The 20,450-nt window shown below is 42.4% G+C and overlaps 1 protein-coding gene across 1 annotated transcript in view; it reads right to left on the bottom strand.

Moving 5' to 3' along the window:
* The window catches only part of LOC124616552 (lachesin-like), a 508,659-nt gene that overhangs the window by 6,966 nt on the left and 481,243 nt on the right, over positions 1-20,450 (bottom strand). Inside the window, exons 5-6 of the mRNA XM_047144870.1 lie at positions 12,675-12,803; positions 8,585-8,704 (exon numbers count right to left, since the gene is read on the bottom strand). Of these exons, the coding sequence (XP_047000826.1) occupies positions 8,585-8,704; positions 12,675-12,803 (249 nt within the window). The remainder of the gene's footprint in view (positions 1-8,584; positions 8,705-12,674; positions 12,804-20,450) is intronic.

The following is a 20,450-nucleotide window of genomic DNA, read 5'->3' as shown; positions in this document are numbered from 1 at the left end:
CATTTGTATAACAAACACGAGGATGGTCTTAGTGCCTCTGTGATACTGTACAGTGTCAAAGTATAAATTTACATACTTCTCCCTCGTTAGGCAAATGGAGCAAATTGGTTGCTTCATTTTGCATTTGGCGTGGTCTACAGTGGGCCTTAAAGAGCTTATGAAGGCGCCACTAGCTCATAGATGGTCCCTTAGAAAATCAAAAAGGAAGAAATACCTTTTTTTAGTACCAGTGACAGTGAGAACTAGGGGAGACTGCAGGAGAGAGCAGGACGGAACGAAGGAAACTGTAGCTGTGAGACAGAGGTAGTGACAGTTGGAGAGCCACAAAGAGATAATGGTGAGCGAGTTACAGTTAGTGGAGCTCATGGGGGTGAGAGGTGAGCTGATTGTTAAAATGAGCACGAATATGGCAAAATATTTGGGAAAAATTGTAAAGGTGCTGAGGAAGATAGAATGAGGCACTTGGTACATGACTAGTCTTTTAAACAGGAGCATATTCACCTTCTTTGTAGTCCGATAGGGGAATTTTTCTGTTTCTTATCTTGATCCATTTATCATGTTAGACAATTTTTATTTTATCTTACGTAGACATTATGACATTATTTACAATTCAGAGATATAAAATAAATAACATGAAGCTTCAGCCGGAAATGTGGCACGATGTAACCTCACCCAGTAAAATATTAGTGAATTTTTTAAAAGAGAGCACAGGTCTTCTTGGAGTGCTGTATAGCTCCTCAACTAGCACCATAATATCGCGTGACTCATCCACAGCAAACGTAAGTCTTGGTGGCAAAGAGGTGCGTATGTGCCGGTTGGTTATATGGAACGGGAGCAGTAAGTTGGGTGTCCCTGGAGATGTGGCGGAATGACAGAAAGAAGCTATCATATTGTGTTTCACGTGCCAGTGTTCCCAGCGTGAGTGAGGTTACGCAATTTTTTGTGTATCGATGACGACTGTCTAGCCTGTCTATAAGGAATGGCACACCACACGCTGGCGTGTAACACAGAGCAGGTTCAAAATGGTTCAAATGGCTCTGAGCACTACGGGACTTAACTTCTAAGGTCATCAGTCCTCTAGGACCTAGAACTACTTAAACCTAACTAACATAAGGGCATCACACACATCCATGCCCGAGGCAGGATTCGAACCTGTGACCGTAACGGTCGCGCGGTTCCAGACTGTAGCGCCTAGAACCGCTCGGCCACCCCGGCCGGCCACAGAGAAGGAACAGCGCTCATAAAGGAATACTGACTGATAGTAACTGGAGACGAGAGTCAAGTCTCATCAACGAGAATCGTTTCAAGAACGACTGGAGCTTTTTTTTCCTTTTTTTTTCTTTGAAAATTGTAGAACGACAAGAGCTGTTGCTTTCAATCGATTCAGATGCAACTCAGTCCGTTTCATAGCGAGCGTTGTGAAGAAGACGGCATGAAATCAACGTTTGGAGGCGGATATCTCGCAGTAGTCTGTGGCTCGCAGCAGCACTGACTGCTGCACATCTCTTAGGGACCAATCAACACAGAAAATGCACAACAGCTCACTGGAAGCTTAGGGCATGATCCAACGAGCTTCGATTTGGCCTCTTTCCAAATCATGCCAGGTGCCGAGTGCGCCAAAAGACACGTGATGCGTTTAACTCTCAGTATTTGGAGGGTGTAGGCTAGGCCAGAAGGGTTTTTCTAATGTTTATGCCGTGGTTTTCGTAGCTCTACCTCGACTCACTCACGCAGGACAACGTGAAAATGAGCAAGAATTAAAATTTCAACGTTCTTTGTGACCACTTATTGTTCTCACCTCTGCATCTTCAGGTTGAATCTTATACATGCGTTCCTTGTGCATAGCGCACGTATAGTTGGCCAGAGGGTTTATCGTAGGGGTACTGTTGTTGAGTGCTCTCTTGGGTCTCGCTGGTTCTTAAAACGGGGCGATCGCGAATTTGTAGACGGAGTCGGGAGAGGGAGCTCTTGGACAGCCGGTGTTCACGAGCGACACGGACAGTCCAACGCGAGCTGCCGGCAGAACGGCAGCGTGTGTAAAGGAGCAGGGGGCCTTGGTGGGGAGTCGCGGGCAAGGGGTGCGAACGAGCGGTACCAGTGACTTGGAGCTGGTGGCTGTTGTCGGAACGCCTCGCAGGAGATGTGTGTCGTATGGCGGAACTGGTTGTCGTCTTGGCAGTGTGCACTGTCTCAAAGGTATTGTTTGCAGTACAGAGCCGGTGTCGGCTGCTCTGCCGACGACTACCCCTATTTGGTTGGAAAATTGTTCCTGGGTTCTGCCATTCAGCAGTTGCTATTAAAGCTTCCATGTCCACAGTGCACTGTGTTTTCCTACATAACGTCGGTGTAGATGTTATTTGATTTGGCTCGGATGCGTCGGCGTTTTTAGTCCCGTCTAGCATGTCACGTTCTACAGAACTTTCGGCTTGTTAAATAATTGTTCATAAGTGTAATTCCGGGACTAGTGCCTTTGAATTGAGGGGGATCTGGAAGTTAAAGTGTTCGCCCTTCGAGAGTGTCTCAGTGCAACCTTAGTAATGAGAATTTATTTAAGGTCTGAAAGGTTTTTACTAGTCGTTAAAGATGGCCCTAGTGTAACCATTCTATTGTTCAAATAGTGGACATTTATTTAAAGGTTTAGTTCGCTCTTGGTAATTGTCTTAAGCTTTGGAAAAGGTTTATTCATTTTAAAAGCCACCTCACGGTGAAACTTACTATTTTTGTTGACCCAGTTATTACAGTTTAGAGTAACTGAAATTAGCCTGCCCGGTTGGCCGTGCGGTCTAACGGAACGGTTGTCCGGGCGGGAAGGAGCGCCTGGTCCCCGGCACGAATCCGCCCTGCGGATTTGTGTCGAGGTCCGGTGAACCGGTCAGTCTGTGGATGGTTTTCAGGCGGTTTTCCATCTGGCTCGGCGAATGCGGCCTGATTCCCCTTATTCCGACTCAGTTACACTATGTCGGCGATTGCTGCGCAAACAAGTTCTCCGCGTACGCGCACACCACCATTACTCTACCACGCAAACATTTGCGTTTACACTCGTCTGGTGTGAGACGTTCCCTGGAGGGTCCACCGGGGGCCGAACCGCGCAATTACCCTGGGTTCGGTGTGGGTGGCGGAGGGGTGAAGTGGACTGCGGTAGTCATCGTGGGGTTGTGGACCACTGCGGCTGCGGCAGGGACGGAACCTCTCCGTCGTTTCTAGGTCTCCGGTTAACATACAATACAATACAATACAACTGAAATTAAAATTTGGAAAAGAATTTTATCCACCCTTTAAAGGAGACTCACTAAGAATTGTGGTCCACTTTTTTAAGCACTGGTTTAAACTAAGGTTTGACGTTATCTTTATGCTCTCTTAGAGGTAGTGTTAAGGTTAAGTATAGGTCTTAATCACGTGTTAACTCGCAGAGTACCATGTACCAAAAATATTTTGATTTTTTTAGATCTCCTCAAACTATTTGTGTAACGTTGCTGAATTCGTTCCGCGTATAGCCCGAGGTCAAGGCAACTAGGGGAAGAATGTTATTAAAATCGAAAGAAAAACTATCAAATTTGTTTTCACGTTTATTTTCAGTTATCGAGAAGTTCTCAGTTTTCTTGCACTGGCAAACTTTCTGTATTTTTAAACTTATAGTCAAAATTTTCTTTGCTTGAAGTTTCTCCAAACGTTTGTTTTGAGTCTGTTTTACTAATCAAATTGCTGAGATTCTTAAAATCGTGTATTGCTAAACACTTTCAAGTTAAATTTTGCTTTAAGCTAACTCTCTGTGATCGTTTGTTCTTATTCTCTGCTTTACTATTTACACTGGTGAGCCTGCCTGAACAGTTATATTTTGATTATTTGTTTCAAATGAAATCGTTGCCTTAGTTAAAGTCTATCTGTTGTTCTGAATCTCGGTCGTACTCCTCGCATTGGTGAGCTTCCCTATAAACTATAAGTTGCCTAATTGTTCTATGCATGCTACCAGAGTATTGTATATCGACAAATAAAAGAAAAAATATATATTTTTGCTGTATCCTCGACTCGGGTTTGGTCTTTCGCCTTCAGCAGCCCGTGTCCTGGCGTCTAATCATATCAGAGTTACTACTACTACTACTATAGAGTATGTTCTGGCACCTTATCGTGTCAGAGCTACTACTACTGCTAGTACAGAGTATGCTGTGTACACTCGTGTCTTCCAGGAGGATGACAGCCGTGTTCGTAGGACGGCACGTATAAGTTCCTGGTATGATGAACACGCACGCACAATAAAGCACCTCAGCTGGTCCACTATATCATCTGAGCTTTTCTGTTCTCTAAGGCAGGTCATTGACAGCGTGTAGTGCAGTGACTCCCAGTCTTTCTGAGACTATCACCCATAAGTGCAATCAGATATTGGCAGCACTACCCCTCCCCCTCCCCCCTTTCACCCGCCATCAACAACTTTAGCGCCTAACTGAACTTTAAAATGAAAAAGAATTTTCTTTGAACGCTCTTATTTTTTAAATGATGGAAGAAAAATGATGTTTAGTTTTCGTAGGTGTCTTAAATCTCGAAAAACTGAGTCAATGAGACAACTGGTGTCGCTTAATTCTAACACCACTTTATTTACATTTGTAGAAAGATGAAGTAATTCTCGGTGCATTGCGAGTGTTACCGACAACTCCTCCTCAGAAAAGAAAACTAACTATCTACATTGATGGTAGATACTAATTACAAAACGTGCTTGCTCTGCACCACTCCTCTCCCTAGTGACACTTGCTTCCGTCATATCCTGCAACCCCACTGTAAAATCAACAAAGGGTGTACACAATACCGTTTGCTTCTGTACCACTAAATTCCTGGACGCCTTCCCCTGAAATTGTAGGTACTGGAAGACTTAAGGCTGCCAATGCTTTGTTCTGAACATTGCCGCACAGCAGTCTAGTAGCCATTACGTAATTACTGCTTTGTTGTTATCACAATTATATAGTTTCTTGTAGCGATATGAAGAATGAAGCAGTTTCTGATCCATTGTGGGAAAATGCAGTTTACTGAGATATTTAAGCACACACGTATAAACTCTACTTTCACAGAGGGATGGTACAAAGTATATGTTCTGTAGGTGGACTATGTGAGAAACAAGGGAGGTGTCGTTTATACATACGTTTCCCAAGCTTTGACCTCCTGCACATTGTCTCACGCGTAAATGCTGGTATTTGAAATAAGAAAATGTAATTGTTGGTAACTGATGTAATCAGGATTACAGTTTTACGAAATAGTGATAATACTAACGATGATTTTTTGAAAATAGTTGAGTTTTGAGAGCCAAAAACTACTAAATCCTTTTTTTACCCATTAAAAAATTTCATTTTACTGGTATAGTATGCTCCATGCGTCGCAGTTCCGCTTCTATTCAAATAATGCAAGGTATAGAGAACATCTACAGCCGAATGAGGTGTTTAACTTGCAGTATGCAGACACTAGTCTCCCCGAATCTCATATGCCGTTTGCTAACGCGCGCATCTATCCGGAAAGAGGGGTGAAGGGAGGGGATAGTGACCGGGAGATTTTATAAATGCTATGAAGTGGTTCCGGATAGACAACACTGCACGATAAACTTAATTATGACTTATAGTTCCACATGTCTGTTTTAGGCAACATTTCATATTTCCTGGGAGTTGGTGTTTCCTTGTATGACCATTTCTTTTAATTTACTCTCACACAAAGTTCAGATATGTTATCGTGCATTGAATGTAGCCATGATGACCAATGTCATTACGTCGTAATACTTTTTAGAAAAGGTCTGAAATCACCTGTCTGAATAGCGTGGGACACCCGTCATGTTGGTACCATACGCACTGATTTTCGTCCAGTGGGATATCGTCCACTAAGTGCAGTTGGTAACAGTAGGTACTTGCGGCTATTCATTGTCCCATCGAACAACACGGCTAAAGACCATTGTCTTTGTATATCCACTTCTCTAAGTTAGCGCAGAATTTCATTTGATCTTGCAAAGATTTACTGATGGGTTCTACGCGACAATTCATCCAGAAACAAAATCTTGGATAGAGTGGCCCTGTCAGTTAGCAGTTTGCGGATCGCCAATCGGAGAACTGTAATCGGTTTTGAACGTCATGTAGCTATCGATGGAACGCATTGTGTAAAGAACTGATTGCATTGGAATGTGGCATTAGCAGTACACCACTCTGTCTGTGCCAACTCGCAACTTGAAGCTGCCTTGTGATGACTTGTGGACAGTGGGTTACCACTGCTAAAAACATTAGTTGTTTTTGTCTCATCAGCTACTGGTTGTTTTCGATGGCGTATTTTAATCTTCGGGCTTACGGATTCATAACTTTGTCCTTTTTTGTGCAATAGTTATGTTATGTTATGTTATGTCATGTTATGTTAACCGGAGACCTAGGAACGGTGGAGAGGCTCCGTCCCCGCCGCAGCCGCAGTGGTCCACAACCCCACGACGACTACTGGAGTCCACTTCACCCCTCTGCCGCCCCACGCCGAACCCAGGGTTATTGTGCGGTTCGGCCCCCGGTGGACCCCCCAGGGAACGTCTCACACCAGACGAGCGTAGCCCCTATGTTTGCGTGGTAGAGTAATTGTGGTTTATGCGTACGTGGAGAATTTGTTTCCACAGCAATCGCCGACATAGTGTAGCTGAGGCGGAATAAGGGAAACCAGCCCGCATTTGCCGAGGCAGATTAGTGCCGGGGACCGGCGCTCCTTTCCGCCCGGAAAGCCGTGCGTTAGACCGCACGGCCAATCGGGCGGGCCTGTGTGTAATGGTTGCTAAGACATCGTGAGGAATTCGCGGATAACAGCGCTACTACTGTTAAATTTTACACTAGGTTCATCAATTCTTCTGGTCAACTAACATTTGTATAATTTCAAGACTAAATCCGAAAGTGTAGGAAGGCACATCAATAGGTCAGCTGAACCTAATTACTCAACATCGTATCGTTTGCTTATAGATTCGTTGCTGACACATGTACGGGACATCACGGAGGCATACTTACAGATGCAAGGACGGCTGGTGACACATTCAGAGGCTATGCTGTAGAGGCTCGATGACCCGCTTGCATAGCGTAAAGACGTATGAATTATCACACGTAACTTTCTAGCCTCGGTGCTAGCGATGAACTGATTTGTTTCAGACAGTATATCAAGTATTCCATGAAGTTTCGGGATTGCAGACGGAAAACGTCGACTTATTGGCACGATGCTTCGGCTGACAAACATTCCGCCATTTTCAGGTGAGTGTTTTGCATTGGGGATTGCTAGTTCGCATTTCTTAAAAGAATAAAAATAAAAAAAAATGGCGCGAAGACGCATACGCGAACACTACCGCTAGATTAGCGGCCCCTATCAAGTTACGCGCCCAGTTCGAATATTGCTCCACCTACGCTGCGCAGGGTCATGTGTGCTCTCTGTCACAATGCGCACTCGCGGAATTAAACTTCAAATATGAAAATGGATAAAATTAAATGTCGCTAGACGTGTCACTGGTCATAAAATATTTTCTTCCTGAAGACATTAAAAAATCACAGATTCCCAAGACACATTCAGTTGAAAGCCTCCACCACGATAAATAAGGTACACCGCTAAACGTATTTCCATCGACTTCTTAATAACTGCATTCCAGTAGGATCTCGTCGAGGCCAAGATTTCATAGCAACAGTAATCCATGGAATGTTCTGTGGAGATAAAATACTAGGCTATGGCTGACTCACTGGGCTGCGAAAGGCGTGTGTGGCGACCATGTTCAACGCGTCCTTCACGTACTGTGTGCGTTGTCTGACCAGTGTAGGCTTTGCCGCAGTCGCAAGTGTTCTGTAGATTCCAGCCTGCCGCAGTCTCAGATGGTCCTGTGCCGAACCGAGAGGGACCCACGTCTTTGTATGTGGGCGGAAGATTATTTTGACTCGATGTTTTCTTAAGTTAACCTCCCGACCACCTACAAAGGCATAGGTTTAACCTCAAAGATGCTCGCACAATGAAATATTTCCATAAATAGTTTCATTCCCCCGTTTCATTCCCATAGTGGTTAAATTTCTAGAAACAGTGAAACTTGACTTTTCTTATTTCCAACTGAGAAGTCAATTTTAAATTTTCATAGGTTTAACTTCAAAAACGGTTTCACAATAAAACTTTTTCATAAAAAACCTCATTCACCCCTTAGAGTCGGAATTTCCCTTCTTAAACGACGACTGCAGTGCAAGATCTACACCTTCTCCAAATTTCAAGTTTCTATCCTCAGCTATATGGGCTGCTCGACGATGACTTAGTCAATCAGTACATTACCTTTTATATGCAGAGAAGATGAATATTTGTTCTCGATTTGACCAATACTATCATCTGCAGGAATATGAGACACATTTTTTGAAATATCCTGTTTATGTGAAGCACAAACCTGATGAGAATTGCCTGCAATTGTGGCCTGAAACATCGGTGGCTTTGCCACATAGCGCGCGGAAAAATGCGCAGAAAAAATAGTCTGAAATGGAGGCATACCGCTGAATCGTACGTTTTGATCCCAACTAACAAATTTAATTTCACATGATAACAGGTAACAGTGACAGATGGTGACAGCTGCAGCACTTACCGGTGTCCCTCACCCAGTAGTTGATGGACGTCGGAGAGGCTTCCACGTTGCACTCCAGAGTGACGTCAGTGCCCAGCGGCGCACCAACCAGCTGGTTCGGCACCTGAATCACTGGGTGGACTGAAACACAGGTCAACAGCGTTTCAGGCATTCACTACTAGCGTGCTGGCAACAAGAAATTCAACCATTATTTTATGTTCCAGTATCTACAGACGAAACGGTCCTGAATAGACGTCTTTACTCATTCAATTTGCTCCTATTGTTCGACATCTAAATAAACGGGTCGTTAAGTAATTTGGGCGAACGAAGGTATTAACTGTACATCTTCAGCAACATATCTGCAAACATTGCATCTCGAATTCGAGAATTGCCACACGTTTCGTGGTGGTGTCTTCGTGGGCTATAAGAAGTGCAGGACCATATCCGTGTGTAACGCAGTAAGGGAAAGCGAAACAATACTTTTTTGCAGTGTATTTACCGAACTGCCAATAAGAAATTGTAATGTCTTTGCGTATGCGTTATCAGAAGTACGGACATGGAGTGCCGTATAACGAAATTGCAACCGAGTATTTTTAACGTCGAAGTTGACTTAAAAAGAAACCGAAAGCACACAATCAAGAAAATATAGTGCAAATGACAATCTGTTTAACAGTGCGGAAACACGAAACACTTTTTTTCAAATTATTCCGTGTTGCATCTACAAACAATCCATTTTCAGATCCATTCTGTTCACGAGAATACTCATCAAATTCTATGGTGCGTCCATACATATCAAAGCTTTCTTTACATGTGGAGGCTAGTTAGCTATGAACCAACGAGTTCTCACTGCTCAACGCAACTACTCTGTTGAGATAGTTTAAATGTGTGCAAAATCGTCCTAGTCTTCTCTATAGTACACTCAGTCTCTGAACCAACGGTTGGGCAATTTATTAAAGCAACTGAGGCACAATTAACAGAAACTTATGTTCGTAATTCCCTTTAATTAGTCATGTTCGCAATATACTGAAACGAATTATTTACACAACAACGATGAAACCAGTAGAAGACGACCTCGTGGGAGATCAGCATAGATTACGGTGGAATGTAGGAACACGTGAGACAAAATTGACCCAACAACTTATCTTAGAACGCAGATGTAAGAAAAGAAAAGCTAGATTTATAGTTTTTATAGATTCAGAGAAAGCTTCTTGCAGTATTTCACTGGAACTGACTCAACGATATTCTAAAGGTAACAGGGACAAAACACAGAGAACGGAAGGGAATTTACAACGGGTACATACACAAGTTACACAAGTCGAAAGATATGAAAGGGGAAGCAGTGGTTAAGACGAGTGTGGGGAAAGGTTGTAGCCTATCCACGATGTCATTCAACATGAAAGGGTGAAAGCAGTAAAATAATCTTAGGACAGATTTGGAGAGTGAATAAAAGTTCAGGGACAAAAAATAAAACTTTGAGATTTATCACTGACAATATAATCCTGTCACAGATGGCGAAGGACTCTGCTCAACAGACGAACATAAACAGAAGTGAAACAAGAGTAAAGGAATGTAGTTGAGTAATTCAGACGTCGCTGAAGAAAGTAGACTGGGAAAATACACACCAAAAGTGGTACATGAGTTTTGCTATCTGGGCACAAGAATAATCGGCGATGGCCGATTTAGGGATGATGTAAACTGGGGACTGCCTTTAGCATGAAAAGTGTTTTGTCAAAAATGAATTTTTTAATATTTAACATCATTTTAAGTGTTACGGAATCGTTTCTCATGGCTTTTTCTTGGGGAGGGCGGGGGGTAGCTTTGTACTGAAGTAAAAAATGGACGATAAGCAGTTCAGATAAGAAGAGGTAAGAGGCTCTTGAAAAGATTTACTGCAGAATGATACCGAAGATTGCAGAGGTAGATAGAGTAACTAATGAGATGGAACTGGGTCGAATTAGGAAAAAGAAATTTATGACACAAGTTGACTAAAAGAGGGATCGGTTGATACGTTATATCCCGAGGTACGAAAGACTCACCAGTTTGGGGAAAGATGTGGGGGATAAAAGTCGTAGAATGAGATCAAGGCATGAATACAATAATCATATTCAAATGAATATGGTTTGCAGTAGTGACTTGGAAGTAAAAGTGCGATAAACCAGACTTCGGTCTGGTGACCGCTACAACAAATCACATTAAAGTATTATGCTGAAACACATTCACTACTTTTTCAATAATGACTTAAGTGATGTACAAACTGGAAACTAAATCATATCAAAGGAAACGGTTCACCTAAATGATTGTATGAAGTGGATCAAGAGAAGGATAAAGCAGACAAATCGAATATACAATTGGTGTGCAGCAGTTTTGGTGTGTCGTCAAAACCTTTTGTGAAAGTTGAGAATATATGATGAGATTTTACCGATGACAAAATATTTTTTTTAGTTTCATATATGGCAAACTAGCATTTGCAGTTGTGCTTATGTGATATATAGTAAATTATTAGTCTCACACTGACGATCACTTACTGTACTCTTTTAACTGTCAAATGGCAAGCAGTTATCTCGTCTAAATTTTCTTCATGTGCGTTAAAAAGTATCTGGAACGTTCTGGACTGTAGAGGAGATTATCTGAGACCGGTTGCTAGGTACAAGCAATATATTTGAAGTAGCAGAAAAAAAGTATGTCTAATCAAACAATAGTATACTTGATGCGAATCTTCAGGTTTTGGCGGCGCAAAGACTGTTCCATTAAGTTTGGGGTGTGCAGCCGAAACTTAATGGAATAGTATACTTGTAACCATCAGTTCCTGAAGCAACATATTAAGGCACTGCTTTTAAATCCCGAGCATCCTGTCTGAGGTAAACAGTATATATATATATATATATATATATATATATATATATATATATATATATATATATATTGCAGTACCAAGAAGAAGTTGTGCGACATAAACGGGAATTGGTAGACGTGTTTCTACATCTGAATAATGATGTATATTCAAATTTCGCACCAGTCGCATAATAGTGGCGCTAGTAGCGCCAGTATGAGGATGCAAACGACGTTAGCTTTCAAATACATGCTGTAACAGTCATTAGCGTTAGTTATCTTCAAGACTGGACGGGGTTAGTTGATGTTAGTCGACAATGTCTTTAAGAAGACAAAGACGCTGTTATCAACCCCTCAGTGACTTCGAGCGACGTCGTATGATAATGCTACGGGCAGCTGGATGTTTCTTCTGCAGTACTGCAGAAAGACTTGTACCAGCATTCATGCACAGTGGCTACATTGCTGCCAAGTGGTCACGAGAATGTACGGTAGCAAGAAGATCGGGCACAGAACGGTTACTTGTCACTACCGAGAGGGTTGACCATCGTGTTCGTCGTATGTCTCTGCCGCATCCTGCTGCATCTGGAGAAGCAATTTGAGCAGCAGCTGGCGCCACAGTGACACAACGAACTGTTACAAATCGGTTACTTCAAGGGCAGCCAGACAGTCTGTATCCCTAACCGCTACCGTTTGCGACTTCAGTCGTATCAAGCGGAAGCTCATTGGTGGGCAGGGGAGAGGTTTGTTGTGTTGATTGATAAGAGCTCGTTCGGCCTCGGTGCCAGTAATGGTCGTATGTTGGTTAAAAGGAGGTCAGTTGAGGCCCTGCACACAACAACTCTGCGTTATAGACCCACTGAACCTAAAGATACCAGGAACACTGTCTTGATTCTCCCACGCATCCTGACTGCTAAAGAGTACATCAGTCTGGTGATTCCACCTATCGTGCTGCCATTCATGAACATATTTCCGAAGGGTGTTTTGCCACAGGCACCTACAAAACTATTACCTATACAACACAGTGCATGCCGTTTGCATGCTTGCATTCGACATCATGGCGTTTACACCGTTTATTACTGTACCTGCATTTCACATTGCAGTGGCTTATCTCACTCTTCCATTAACCTGTGATCTTGCAATGTTAATCACTAAAATACCTAGACAAAAGTATTCCCGAAATTTCATTACTTTACATTAATTATTTTTTGGTGTTGCGAAACCGTTGGTGTATGTATATGCTACGGATGGTAGGGTGGTACAAGTGATAGACACACATACTCACAGTGCACGTTGACCATGACTCGCTTGCTGACAGACGGGGGTACGCCGTTGGACGCGATGCACAGGTACGCCCCCATCTCTGAGCGGGACACCTTGGTCAACTTCAGCACCTCTCCCTGGTATATGGGCACTGCAACAGGTGGAGCTGTCAATAGCAGCGGGAAGAGACCACACCGTAAGAGATTCGTACTGGAAAATAATCACTCAAGCATCGTTCATATTACACACAGTGCAGCCGAAATACACCGACAAAATCTCGGAAGCTGTTCAAGGACATTTTCTAAGGATATTGGTGTAAGCGATCTATGGCCTAAAGTAACTTGTTACAGGGTAACGGTGTAATTATAATTTATTCGGTTTGTTACTATATTAAATTTTGTACTCGTCTGGACCCACAGCGTCATATAAGGACATTATGTTTTCTATTACAATAGGCCTACTTCGCCCGTGATTGCCATCTTCAGGTTATCTGTGGAAAGTACTTAGTTTGTTATAACATTTCAGATTTTTAAATAGCTGATTTAACGTATTATAGAACTATGCTTTGCTACGTACATCAGGTGGTCTTTATATTCATATGACATCAATGTCTCAGTTGCTATCACTACTGTATAGATTTGTTCCTTTGATGTTGGTGGAGCTACAGCAGGTGTTAGACTTAGCTGGAGGAGTTATTTCTGTAATCATCGAATTACGAAAGTTTATTTCATGAAAACGTTACTTGACAACTGTATTGTTGTATGGTTACAGGCTGTTTGGGTCTATGGTATTCTGTAGGTCATATCCTTTTTTTTTACCAGAAATGTTATATTGCTAATATGATTCGGGTTTACGTCGTTCTACGCTGATACGCGGTTGAATCTACTGTTTTTTTTTTTTTAATTGGTTATTCCAGATAGTGTTATAGTGCACGAGGTTTACAACATTTTCCACGTGTTTTTTATTCTTGCATGTCTGCTATGTAAGTGTGTATCAAAAGTGGTGGAAGAAAGTTGATGGGTTATTGTCGCTCTCTCTAATATGTTCTCCGTGTCGAATATCGAAATTCCGTCCACTTTGCCATAGAATTTGTCACATATTTAACACTGAATTTTATACATGCCTGTATTTCAATACATGATAGGTTTTGTTCATCTGGAGTGTATTAGTGTTCGAAGATTGTGTTGCGTCTGGAATGAAAATTTTAATATATTGTGTTTTAGCAATGAGCAAAATTGTATGCCTCTTACATTTTGTTTGAATAATCTAGAATTTTTTTGTTGTATATTGTTTATTACAAGTGTGTAGTTTTCTTAGGACGTTATGTAGTTCTTTGCTAAGCACCTATGCGAAACTATCTATTTTGTCATTGACTGGACTGACAGGAACTGATATTTCATGAATTTTTGGGTGTTCAAATAATTTAGGTGTTCTAGGATTGATTAACAAACATATTACATTCGAACTGTTTCTATAACAGTAATGTTGGTATCTGTGAACATTTCGGCCTTTGAATTTTGACAGACTTCTAACAAAATGTGCTTCATGTCACATTTGAAAGACCACTGCGTTAGTTACTACATAACCGTCGGAAACTTATAGCGTAGTAACAAAGTAACATTTAATACACTGTACTCCGTATCAGTTGCTTTCAGTTCAATTTCAGGAAATAATCGTCCTTTTTTTCCGTTGCCGTTCTTAATTTACATCTTTCTCACTGCGGTTCCCGGAGAGCCAAAACATCGGAATAATATAGTGACTTTCATCTTGCGTTCTCTAATAACAGATCAACACATTCAGAAAATTATTCACTGTACTGCATAGATATAAATTAACAGTACACATAAGAAACTATCGTGGTAGTAGACTTTAATATGAGCAAAGTTTTCCACATTCACTGCTGAAATAAAATCTCATAACCAGAAAATATGTGGTAGGAAGCGAGAAGATGAAATGTAGTTTCTGACCACTACTATCGTAAAACTTTCTGCACTTTCTTATGGTGTTATAGAATGTGATATCATTGTTACATTTTTCGTATGGGGTCTATCTTCCCGGAGACATTCCTGGTGCTGTTAGCAATGTGTGGACTATGTGATGATACCTGTTATCATTCGATGCCTCCCTCGCATCCCCGCACTCTTATGCGTAAGATCATCCCACAAACACCAATGCCACCGAATGCTTGTATTTGCATATAAAGCTGAGCAATTTTCAGTGTGATATTCATCTAGTTAATGGGTTGTGATTTTGTTTGCGCTAGTTGAACTGGCCAGAAAAGAAGCAGCTGTTGTACTTACGACCAGAAATTTTTCAAAATACAGGAATATGACATTATGTTCCCACCAGAGCACATCATCTCCGGCCGGCCGGAAACCTAGGGTAGCTCATACTGGTCAGTTTAAGACGTAGGTGGTGTCCTGAAGATGCACATTTTAGTGTGTTATTCTTCAACTTCTCCCAGCATAGCTCATGACGAATTAATTCGCAGATGAACGAGGGCTGTCATTGTCCAACGATCAACATTTTTCGTTAGGTGATCACGTTACCATCAGGAGGTGAGCTAATGTACTGTACGCTTCACGATGGCAATGTGGTCGCTTGCCAAAATATTGTCCACTTTGTGCAGTGACACCCGGCCGTTCACTCCTGAACTATTTTGCTACGAAAATTGTAGTACGGTATTATTCAACGTTTTCAGTGTTTCTGTACAAAGAATGTGTAAAGTCAACAGTGATCCGCTTTCAAAGTTTAGCGGTTGTTACCTGACTGGCCCTCGGGTTCAGTTACCGACTTTGTCAACTAGTTTACTGAGTTGAGAGGACTTGAACACGAAGCAGTGAATCTAATTAGAAAAAGAAACGGCTTTGATGTTAGATCCGATTTCGGCAACAGGGAGACTGAAGTACAGTCTTAGACATAAAAAATGGCCGCCGGCTGGCCGCCACAGAGAATAAGTCCGAATCGGTCACTTAAGGTGGCCAATAAAACCGACCATCTCTGACAACGCTAAGTCCGGCCATCTGCACAATCTGGTAACGCTGTGAGATACAGAAGTGCCAGGAGGAAGTGCTGCGTACTTACGAGATATTATGGGGTTGTTTTAGCCCTCTGTAATATAAAACTGAGTAAAGGAATCAGCGATCAACTTGAACGGATGTCCTATGACGTCCGCCCAGACCAAATGCAACGAACATTACAGAACAAAACAAAACAAAAATTAAAAAAGGGGTAATCGTCTTGCATTCTAAACTTATAGTCGTGTGTTCGCGTCCAACCGTATCTCTCTCTCTCTCTCTCTTTTTTTTTTTTTTTTTTTTTTTTTTTTTTTTTTTTTTTTTTTAACCACATTTCGGCCCTCGTCTAAAGTTACGTATCTGATGTAACATCGAAGATAATACGTTTGACATACTAACCACTAGTAATAACAAAAACAATTCCGCAGGACAGTTCGTGGCTGCGTCGCCATCAGCCAGACGCCACCCGCCGCCTGAAATCCGGCGCTGCCCAGGTGAACGCGGCGCAACGCTGTCAGTGTATGTATCAACTGTCATTTTCGAATTTGAAGTTCTAGTTATCATCTTGCAGCCAAGCATGGGATTTTGCTTACTTTAAAATAATGAACTGGGGTTAAGCGTTGTAAAATTTGGTCTCAAGTGGAAAAAGGTGTAACTTCTGCAACACAGTACATACTTTAGGTATAACCGAGGGGTGTGTGCAGAGGAAGCAGCTCGAAAGATTTGAACTGTTTGTGGAGCGTGTGATTTTGGGACATATAGACAACAGACAGATATTCTTGTTTCAACAAAGATATTTCTAGCATGAATGATTTTCCACATTAAGAAAGTTTCGACTGCTGATATAAGTGATGGATTACCGTTTAACCATCATGCGACATTTGCATTCAACAGGCAAGACTCAGAAGTCTGGTGTAGGAGTCCTGCATGTTCTAATTCCAAACAACAAAAACAAACGGAGTGACTGTTGAAAATGGTTCAAATGGCATTGAGCACTATGGACCTTAACTTCTGAGGTCATCAGTCCCCTAGAATTTAGAACTACTTAAACCTAACTAACCTAAGGACATCACACACATCCATGCCCAAGGCAGGATTCGAACCTGCGGCCGTAGCGGTCGTGCGGTTCCAGACTGTAGCGCCTAGAACCGCTCAGCCAACCCTGCCGGTGGAGTGACTATTATTGCAGTTTTGCTTGAACGTCATCAGTTCGCTCATTGAGCAATACTATTACTAGTGACTAGTTATGATGCCTTTATCGTTAACTTCCTAACAAGAAATGAAAGGTTGAGCCCCCCCCAAACGACGTAAACTAGAGATAACATTGGTGTGAACATAATATTTTCTATCTGATAGCTCCAAAAGTGTGTTTTGCACTACTAATTCTTCCCCAAGTGTGTGTCCATCATTGCTGGAATTTTTTGCCAACAGTTGAGATACCTTCCGGTCGCAGTGTAAGAATATCGACCGACAAAACTACGTCATGTTTGGTAATGCATGATAACGCACTCTGTTGATTTGAGAAACAAAAATATCCAGGAGATTGGCGCACAGGAGATCAGGCTCTTGTACTGATAGGGAAGTCATCTCTCAGTCACTAGTCCCTCTGATCGTATACTCGTTAAATTTTACGCTTCCCGCTGTTGATCGATCAACCGTCAAGGCAATTCATTTCTAGACGAAAATGCTCTTTAAAATACACAGGTTTAATAATTTGTTAGAACCAGTGGGTTTCTACTGGCGTAGAATTTGTAAACTATCTTAGCTTTGTCATATTGTTTCAGATATTGTGAAAGGATATACTGTTGCTGATATAACTGCGTTTTCTATTAGTTTATTGAACACAACTGTAATCATCAAAGAGAAATTAAATAGTTACTTTACTAATACAAATTAAATTCAACTTTCTACGGAAACATCACGACGGCCGTCTGTTTTAATAAAGCATTAAGTGTCTGTAAGACGACTGTGCCTATTTTAACACAAATTAATGGGACATTACCGACTTTTGACTTCGAAAAGGTCTCTATTTACTTCATGCCCTGTATCACACTCAAGTATTATGGAAATGGGGCGGTTAGTAGATAAAATTTTGTGTTCACAACAACAAAAAATATGTCGGCTGAAAACAAAACAGGCATTAAGAATTTTGCACGGCCATAAGATTTTCTCTCTGACATTAAGGGGTACTGAAAGTAGCAAGAATTTTCTCGAGCGTTGTCTTACCATTTCCTTATTGAGTTTCTATCTGCCTGCTTGTAGCTCTGCTAAAAAAGAATTAAAAATACGGGTTTCAGCGAGTCTCGATAGGCGAACGAAAGCAGCTTGTAACCGGCCGGCCAGCACGTTACCTCGGAGCTAGCGAAAAAGGGTGGCATCTTTGAGTTACTTATCAGCCCAGCAGCCGCTATGACAGATAAATCGCAACATAAAGAGACTATAGTAGTTGTGTTTTCCGTGCGGAACGACGCTCGTGGACTCAAAAGCATTAACTGATATCCTTAAATCACATATCAAGAGAAAATCACTCACATTATTCAACTGAAATTACACCATACTATCAAATGAATTTAGCAGGATAGTTCTGTATCATCAAGGAAGTAAGGTGTCGGTCACAGAGAACATATTCTGCGTTGTTGCCAAGTTACAGTCATATTACCAGGAAGGATATCAGCTGATGTGTTCTGTGAGTAACATCGGAAGGGACTATAGTTGCGCCTCAAAGTCGTGGCTGGCAAGAGCTGGAATGTCTTCATTATATTTCACTGAGAAATTAGCATTTCTGTAACTAGGTTTAGAGAATAGAGCGTAATTACTTGTAATACATCGATTCTCTGAGTGCAAATGAAATGTCATAAATTAATAACCGCGACGATTTATTTGTGTTTTACTGTCTTAATCGGACCGAAACCTTGAAATCATATTCACCAGACACTATTCACAATTTTGGAGCCTCTCCAGTGGATGAGTTGGCAACGTATCTTTGCTATACAATATTGTTATTGAGATCACTGTCATTGGCACGCCTGCCACAAGAAGGGTATGACCTGGCTTCTTACTGAAGGATATTCTGCCATTGCTCGAAACGTGAAGATTTAAGGTGAATTCGAATATTCCATATGGCGAAAATCTGATGTTTCTATTCATGTTGCTGTAACATTCATAAAACAGTTACAATAGGCGGCAGGAAAGCGCCTGTGAACAAATAATAATTCAGTCATAATTACATACGTACACAGACAGCGCCGCTCCTCGTTCACCTGGGTGGCGCCCGATTTCAGGCGGCAAGCGGCGTCTGGCTGATGGAGGGAAGCTGCTGCATCGAGAGGAAACGCTCGAGCGTAAACTGCACTGATCGCGACGCAGCAACGAGCTGTCCTGAGGGATTGTATCTGAAAGTTTTTGTTATTACTAGTGGGTAGAATGTGAAGCGAATTATCTTCGATGTTCAATTAGACTCATAACTCAAGTCGAGGGCTGAAATTTGCTAAAAGAAGAGTGATACGGTTGGACGCGAAAGGGCGACTTTAAGATTAGAATGCACGACGATTACCACTAGACCACGGGCTAACACAACCCCAGAATATCTCATACACACTTTCTCCTGACACTTCCGGATCTTACAGCGTTTCCATATTGTGCAGATGGCCGGACTTGGCGTTGTAATAGGCGGTCGGTTTTATTGGCCACCTTAAGTGAACGACTCGGACATAGTCTCTGTGGGGGCCGGCTTACGGTCAGTTTTTATGTCTAACAGTGTACATACATCATGTGATCAAATGTATACGGACACCCCCAAAAACCGAGCGAGGTGGCGCAGTGGTTAGCACACTGGGTTCGCATTCGGGAGGACGACGGTTCAATCCCGCGTCCGGCCATCCTGATTTAGGTTTTCCATGGTTTCCCTAAATCGCTCCAGGCAAATGCCAGGGTGGTTCCTTTGAAAGGGCACGGCCGACTTCCTTCCCCGTCCTTCCCTAATCCGATGAGACCGATGACCTCGCTGTTTGGTCTCTTCCCCCAAACAACCCAACCAACACCCCCCAAAACATACGTGTTTCATATTCGGTGGATTGTGCTGCCACCTACGGCCAGGTACTCCATATCAACGACCTCGGGAGTCATTAGCAATCGTGAAAGAGTAGAATGGGGCTTTCCGCGGAACTCACGGACTTCGATCGTGGTCAGGTGGTAGGGTGTCACTTGTGCCATACGTCAATAGCGAGATTTCCATACTCCTAAACATCCATAGGTCCACTGTTTCCGATGTGATAGTGAAGCGGAAACGTGAAGGGACACGTACAGCACAAAAGCGTACAGTCCGACCTCGTCTGTTGACCGACAAAGGCCGCCGACATTTGAAGAGGGTTGTAATGTGTACTGGGCAGTCAATCACACAGGAATTCGAAACTGCATCAGGATCCATAAGTGCTACAACAGTTACGCGGGAGATGAGTATATTTGGATTTCATGGTCGAGCGTCTGGGCCAGTAAACGCCAAACGACGCCTCGCTAGGTCCACGGACCGTAAACATTGGAAGCGTAAATAGTGGAAAACGTTGTATGGAGTGACGGATCAAGGTACACTATGTGGCGATCCGATGGCAGTCTGTAGGTATGGTGAATGCCCGGTGAACGTCATCTACCAGCGTGTCTAGTGCCAACAATAAAATTCGGTGGTGTTATGGTTTGGTCGTCTTTTTCGTCGAGGGCGCTTGCACTCCTTGCTGTTTTTCGTCGCACTATCACAGCACAGGCCTAGATTGATGTTTTAAGCACCT

The sequence above is a fragment of the Schistocerca americana genome, chromosome 5 (assembly GCF_021461395.2).
Source record: "Schistocerca americana isolate TAMUIC-IGC-003095 chromosome 5, iqSchAmer2.1, whole genome shotgun sequence".
Classification (NCBI taxonomy): domain Eukaryota; kingdom Metazoa; phylum Arthropoda; class Insecta; order Orthoptera; family Acrididae; genus Schistocerca; species Schistocerca americana.
Note: the sequence above shows the minus strand (reverse complement) of the source record. Positions and strands in the feature narration are given on the sequence as shown.